Source organism: Convolutriloba macropyga, chromosome 2 (genome assembly GCF_964194025.1).
Source record: "Convolutriloba macropyga chromosome 2, txConMacr16.3, whole genome shotgun sequence".
Lineage (NCBI taxonomy): Eukaryota > Metazoa > Xenacoelomorpha > Acoela > Convolutidae > Convolutriloba > Convolutriloba macropyga.
This window is the reverse complement of record NC_134469.1, coordinates 30,300,856-30,309,237: the sequence shown is the minus strand read 5'-3', so window position 1 is coordinate 30,309,237 and position 8,382 is coordinate 30,300,856. Positions and strand designations below refer to the sequence as shown.

The 8,382-nt window shown below is 37.9% G+C and overlaps 1 protein-coding gene across 1 annotated transcript in view; it reads right to left on the bottom strand.

The window, feature by feature from the left end:
* Positions 1–8,382, bottom strand: part of LOC142358609 (disks large homolog 1-like) — a 40,528-nt gene that overhangs the window by 17,597 nt on the left and 14,549 nt on the right. Inside the window, exon 8 of the mRNA XM_075410051.1 lies at positions 2,856–3,048. Within this exon, the coding sequence (XP_075266166.1) occupies positions 2,856–3,048 (193 nt within the window). The remainder of the gene's footprint in view (positions 1–2,855; positions 3,049–8,382) is intronic.

Genomic DNA, 8,382 nt, shown 5'->3' with positions numbered 1-8,382 from the left:
CAACACATACACACAACACATACAACACACACACACAAAAAACACACACACACAAAACACATACAACAAACACATACACACACCAACACAACACGCACACACAGAACACACAACAAACACACACAACACATACAACACACACAACACATAAAACACACACACAACACATAAAAACACACACACGAACAACACACACACAAACAACACATACACACACAAACACAAACAACACAACTACACACAAACAACACATACACACACAAAACACACACACACACAACACATACAACACACACAAAACACATACAACACACACACACACACACAACACATAAATACACACACACACAACACAAAATACACACACAACACACAGACACAACACATAAAACACACACACACACACAACTCACTGACACGCACACATACACACAAAACACATGCAACACACACACACACAACACATAAAACACACACACGCACACAACTCACTGACACGCAAGCACACACACACAAAACACATGCAACACACACACAATACGCACACACACAACACACACACAACTCACACACACACACACACACACACACAACTCACACACACACACAACTCACACACACACACACACACACACAAAACACATACAACACACACACAAAAACACAACACGCACACACACATACCCACACACACACAACACAAGCACAAACAACACACACACACACACACACACACACACACACAAACAACACACAAAACACACACACACAAACAACACATACAACAAAACACACATACAACAAACAAAACACACACACACAACTCACACACAACACACACACACACACATGCACACAAACACACACAAAACACACACGCGCGCACACACATACACAAAACACACAACGCACACACACACACAAACAAATCACGCAAACAAAACACACACACACACACAAGCACAAACAACACACACACACACACACACACGCAACACATACAACACACACACAAACAACCAACACAAACACAACACATACACACAACACATACAACACACACACACACAAAACACATACAACAAACACATACACACACCAACACAACACGCACATACAGAACACACAACAAACACACACAACACATACAACACACACAACACATAAAACACACACACAACACATAAAAACACACACGAACAACACACACACAAACAACACATACACACACAAACACAAACAACACAACTACACACAAACAACACATACACACACAAAACACACACCCACACAACACATACAACACACACAAAACACATACAACACACACACACACAACACATAAAATACACACACACACAACACAAAATACACACACAACACACACACAACACATAAAACACACACACACACACACAACTCACTGACACGCACGCACACACACAAAACACATGCAACACACACACACAACACACACACAACACATAAAACACACACACACACAACTCACTGACACGCACGCGCACACACAAAACACATGCAACACACACACACAATACGCACACACACAACTCACACACACACACACAACTCACACACACACACACAACTCACACACAAAACACACACACAAAACACATACAACACACACACAAAAACACAACACGCACACAAACACAACACACATAACACACACACACAAACAACACAAACACACACACACACAAACAACACAACTACACACAAACAACACTTACACAAAACACACACACACAACACATACAAAACACAAACAAAACACATACAACACACACACACACAACACATAAAATACACACACAACACATAAAACACACACACACACACAACTCACTGACACGCACGCACACACACAAAACACATGCAACACACACACACAATACGCACACACACAACACACACAAACAACAAACACACACACAAACAACACATACAACACACACACACACACACACACACACACACACACAAAACACACACACACACACAAAACACATACAACACACACACACACAAAAACACAACACGCACACAAACACAACACACATAACACACACACACACACACAAACAACACACACACACAACACATACAACACACACACAACACATACAACACACACACAACACATACAACACACACACACACACACACACACCCAACACATACAACACACACACACAACACACACCCGCACACACACACACACACACAAACACGCGCGCGCGCACACACACACACACACACAACACATACAACACACACACACACACACACACACACACACACACACACACACACACAACACGCACACGCACAACACACACACAACACGCACACTCAACACACACACACAGGCACTCAAACACAAACAACTGGTAACTACCCTTGTCTATCACCCTTTTGACAGGGGTTTGATTCACACCCGTTTACTTTTTGCTGAGGTCATCGACCTCTCTCTAGATGTGTTCGTTTAACTATGCTGTTTCAGGTGGTCCATAAACATGCACTTGGAGGGGACCTTAAAATGGCAAAACTTTGCCGCTTAAACATGAACTTTTGGCTCTCGTTAAACATGGTCTCTTATCATGTTTAAGGATTGCAATCAATGAGAAAGAACCACTAAAGTTGCATATTAATTTTTACTGGATATAAATACCGTTCAAAGTTTTAGATCTCTGAACCGGAAGGCATTTCTACGGGTATTTTTTTACAACTTGATTCTTTTCCTGCACAATAATACGCGAAATTGCTCTGCAGTTGACAAGAGTGCTGAAAAAAGAAATATGAATAGGTGAGTGATGGTTGTCACTCACAGAATGTTTTGTACAGTTTTGGGTCTGATGAAGATGGCCACTGGGTATATCTGAGCGAGCATGAGTCTCTTGATGGCATTTCCACTCACATCCAGAATGCAGTGCTTCTTCTTCACAAGACACACGTCTTCAACTGCAGAGAGACTCGTCCCATACAAGTTTGCATTGTACTGTCCAGCCTCAATAAACTTCCCTGAAAAACATAATGATTGCCAGAATGAACATACTGATTTCGGACAGATTGCCAGAAAATAGCTGCTATAGCTTCGTAGACATGTACCCTCGAAATACCAAACAAAATTAGGCCTAAAAAATTCAGAAAAACATAACCGAATAATGTCGGGCGAACTGCTCTCAAACGACCGGCGAGCGGTTGGCTTCGGTAGTATCCAGCTGTGGCTTAGAAATACTAGCATTGGGCCGTTGATGAGCTGTGTGGGGGTCTCAGGGGGAGGGGGGTTAAGTTGGGAAGGCGAGGGAGGTTCAAATTGATTACATTTTCATCTAGTAAAAAATGTACACATGTGAACAAAAACTTTGTTTCATGCAAACAGTACGTTACAATTGTTCACAGAATTAGGCCAGCCATTATAAACTCAAACATTTCTGAATGTAAAAAAAGAAAAGACTGACAGAAATTGAGAAAAACGATTAGAATTTTCAACATTATAGAAAATTGTTTTGTACAAAAAAGATAGTTCAATTCGTAATGCACATAGGCCTATGCGCATTAGGTTTCAATTCAACAATCAATAAACGCTATAAGACATTACAATGAGTAAAAAATAGCTGAAAAAGCTTTAAAATCTATTAGTAGCCTAGATGAATTCTCGCTAACGAATGCAAAAACAACCGTCCAGAGTATGATTGGAACCCGCGATCTCCAGAGTCTTTGACATAAGCATCCATTACTCGGCTATCAGGCCCTGCTTTCCTACGCTAGAATCCCTTTATTGTAACAAACTTTTGGAGTGAAAGCAATTGAGATCACTCAAAAATGAAGAGAACCGTAAAACAAAGCCGGCAGATTGCCGGAATAGCTGCGAAAGAATAGACCTGCGTGCCATTTAATAGAGATAGAAACAGATAGATCTAAATTAAAAAAAAAATGACGCCGCTCAAAAAACTAGGTAAAAACATTCAGCGATAAATTAATAATGCTTGTTAAAATTCATTCCGCAGAAGCCTCTTATTAGAGACCATTACTCCACATATGAGTTCCTTGACCTTAAACAAATTCAAATTAAACTTAAGTTTTAAAGTGCAAAAGTCATTTTATTGAGTGAGGTAAGTCACGTATGATCAAAATCTCATCAAGCAAATAACCTAAAACCTTTTGCTAAAGCGAGTGAGAAATGACGTCACCCGCGCAAATGCCGTTAGTGAGAGGAAGAAGTCATTCAGAAAATTTGACTTTTTCAGCTTTGCTGTGTGAACAAATGTAAAACAAAAAAAGAGCGTCAGACGACGAATCAAAAAACATAGCAGGACAAGTCCTGACGAACAATTCAAAGAATTTTCATTGACTAAACAGAAAAAATAGACCTAGAATGGACTATGAGTGAATTGAGAAAACCATTTAAAAAAAATCGGATCAGAAAAATGAGAAAAAACAGAAAATCAATGTCAAAATGCCGCATGTGAACAAAAAACCACTAGCGAGAAATGAAAATTTAATACAAACAAAAAACTAGGCCTAGAATGAGCTGTGGGTGGATTGGGAAAACCATTTAGAAAAAAATCCGATCCAAAAAATCGAGAAAAAAAACAGTAAAAATCAGAGTGAAATTGCCGCATGTGAACAAAAAACCACTACGGAGAAACCGAATTTTTGTTCAAACGCCGTTTTCTCACTCTACTTTAAAATTAGAGCGAAAAAAATTCACGTCGCAAAACCACTCGCTTTTTCGCTTCATTTCCTGTTTCGGCGTGACCAAAATCACTACTCCAATTTGACTTCAAAAATCATGAAAATGTGTGAACAGATCTTAAAAAAAAGACAGCTCACCAATACAATTCAAATTCTTTGAATTGTAAAAAACCAAGAGCACCGCAATATAGCTTCGTTCAGCTTACAGCTTCGCAGCTAAAAAAACACTGAACTTCAAATGCGAATAATTAGGTCACGATACCTAAACTTATCAAAAATGGCAGCGTAAAAATTGAATATAAAATAATAGCATCAGATAAGACAGATTATATGCTTAAGCTAACAGACAATTTATTTATTTAGATCATGAGAGTTTGCATATTCATAAAAATACAAACAGTCTTAGTGAAATCTGAAAGTGTTCCAGGAAACATTCCTCACAACGTTTCCCACTGGGTCCTTCTGAAAATGATGAAAAAGTAGTTTTAAAGAATTTTGGCCAGCCAGTTTGATTCACTCCCCTTTAAGATTTTTGCGAAACAGTTATTGAGTGATTGGCCTCTTCTGATGACACTTTTCTGTAACCAAGCTGTTCTTGACTTGTCTTCAATGAAGATAAATAGTTTTCGCTTTTGAGTGTCTATAAAACTTGTAAGTTGGTAAGTGTTGGTAAGTTAAGTCCTGTTCTGATAATTTCCGGAAAGCAGGTTTCTTGCCAAGAGTTGCTTGGCATACAGTGCACTTCTGTCATCAATCCTTTTGTTTAATTGGCAGTATATAATTCACTAATTTGATGGTAAGCGAGTTGTCAGATCGGTGGAATTAATAATACTGATGAAAGTAACTGCCGGATTGTGCTAATTTTCTTATGTGGTCAGACGATTTTTTTTAATATGGAAAGGAGTAAAACAGCTAAGTAGTGAAGATGACTAATTACAAGAGAATTCAGTAGGTTTTTTTGCAATTAGTATGTTACTACAAAATTGCACTAAAGAAAAAAATTTTGCAAATTTTGAATACCGAACGACACAAAATCTTTCAATTATTATTAAAAGAAAACTCTGATCCCTGACAGTGCACATAAAGACCTTTTCTATTAGTTAAACACAAAAAACAAACAAAAAAGCCGAAGTTCGACAAAAAATGTCAAAATCGGGCAATCATGAGTACAACTCTATTAAACAAAAAAACTCACGTTATTAATGCATTTAATGAATGAAATATTAAAAATAAATTGCCAAAAGCATTGCGTTTAGATCCAAAAAAGAAAATAATTTAAACAGCCAAAAATGAATTAAAAATTGTGAAATGTGCTCATCTAAAAATAACGCATTATTAGGCTATCAAAAATACTCTGATATCAATTTCAGAGGTCCACATCTCAATACAGCTTCTATTACATTTTTCCACAAAAAACTAAAACATAGCCAGTAGATTGCCGGAAGATAGCCGCCATTGACTCGCTAGACGCAAATCGGGATTGAAACAGAAAAAGAAAAAAGAAGGGATTGAAATTGACAAAATTTTTTCTTAAGTTTTAATAATTATTCAGTGAAGTTTCAGTTAGATTCTAAAACCATACTTACTTGAGCATCTAAACTGAAGTGTATTGAGCTCAATACTAATATCACCTAGCAATCGCTCTAATGGACTTTGATAACCTAATGCACTATGACTTAATGACAGGGCTCTATCGGTTTATCCCGTTTCTTTTGATTTTGCTCTTTTGACATTGACCGTATTCACTACATTGCGTAATCTAATGCGTGAAATAATTTAGAATCCATTAAGTTGAAACAGTGATTGAGGTAAGTCAGAAGTCAGACAAGAAAATCGTGACTTATGTAAAACGAAAAACGTGATCAAAAGTTAAAGTGGATTAAAAAAAAAGGATAGCGCCTAAATAATAGAATAGCCGTTTGAGAGGCTGACGACAACTAATAATTATTAGCAAAAATCTGGGCCAATTGGACAAAAAACGGCTAAAAATAGTTATCAATATGCGTCAAAAAAGGCTTTTCAAAGTCCAAAAGTCATTATGATCAAAAAGCTTCTCTCGCTCAGAAAAATTAGCTCAAATGGCAATTTTACTCTTTCGCTTTAGGGTGAAAAAGCCGTCTGAAAGAATAGTACTTCAGGTTAAAAAAACCTAACCGACTAACGTCGGGCGAATTGCTCTAAGACCGGCGAGCGGTTGGCTTCGTCAGTAGCTAGCCACGGTTTAGCGAGGCTAGCTTTAGATAAATTGAAGGGGCGTAAGGTGAGGGCAGCGGGGGTGCAAAAATGGATTGGGGGGACTGATGTTGGAGCGGTGGGTGGGTGGGGTGTTTAATCAATTTCTAAGAACAGCCTTTCACACCATAAGTATAAGTCTCCAAAACATTTTCTGTTAATCGGATACTTGAAGACTAGTGGGCTGAACGGCTCTAAGAGAACTTTATGCAAACTGGGTGCTACCTCTTTATTCCGTTTCTTAAGACGAAAGTCAAATGGATCAGACGAAAAATCAGCCAAGAGAAAAATTGCATGAAAGAGACAAACAGGATTATATATTCGCTACAAACTGCTTTAGAGAGAAATTAACAATGATTTCCTAAAAAGTGTCTGTTAAGTCAATTATGATTTTAAAAAAACATTTCTACTATAACTCATTGTTAATGAGGATCAGAGATGATAACATTACGCCACATAACAGCAGCTGAAGTGCGGCATCAACAAAGAGAGAGAGAGAGAGAGAGAGAGAGAGAGAGAGAGATAAAACGTGAACGAGAAGGAATGAAAGAAACCCTAAGCGACAGAGAGAAATAGATCGAAATACTTTCCATGGTGGGACTCGACTCTGCAACTTCTAGTTTTCTAACCTTGTTAGTAAATAAACCATTAGAAAAAAAATGAAAAAGGCAAAATTAAAAACATAGCCGGCAGATTGCCGGTATAGCTGCGAAAGAATAGACTTGCGTGCCATATAATAGAGATAGAAACAGATACAGATCTAAATTGAAAAAAAAATCGAAGCCGCTCAAAAAAACTAGGTAAAAAACATTTAGCGATAAATTAATAAAGCTTGTTAAAATTCATTCCACAGAAGCCTCTTATTAGGGACCTTTACTGCACAAAAGAGTTCCTTTGACCTTAAACAAATTGAAATTAAACTTAAGTTTTAAAGTGCAAAAGTCATTTTATTGAGTGAGGCAAGTCACGTATGATCAAAATCTAATCACGCAATTAACCTAAAAACTTTCGCTAAAGCGAGTGAGAATTGACGTCACGCGCGCAAATGCCGTTAGTGAGAGGAAGAAAACAGTCAGAAAATTTGACTTTTTCTGCTTCGCTGCGTGAACAAATGTAAAACGAAAAAAGAGCGTCAGACGACGAAACAAAAAAACATAGCCGAAGACTTCCGGAAGCGACTCCAAGCGTCAGAACTTCACAAACAAAACCCTAAATGCAGCGGAAGCCATTACTATTTGTTTTAAACCATTAACTCATTACCTCCCCAGGTCTGATCTAAAATTTGGTGACAAACCACTGTCACCAAGAGAAACAAAACGCAGAAAATTTTTATATTATTGAAAACGTTTGGTAACGTTAAAAAAGTCCGAAACAATTAACATGGTCAAAATACTGATAGGCTGAAAAAGCTGATAGGGCTATCAA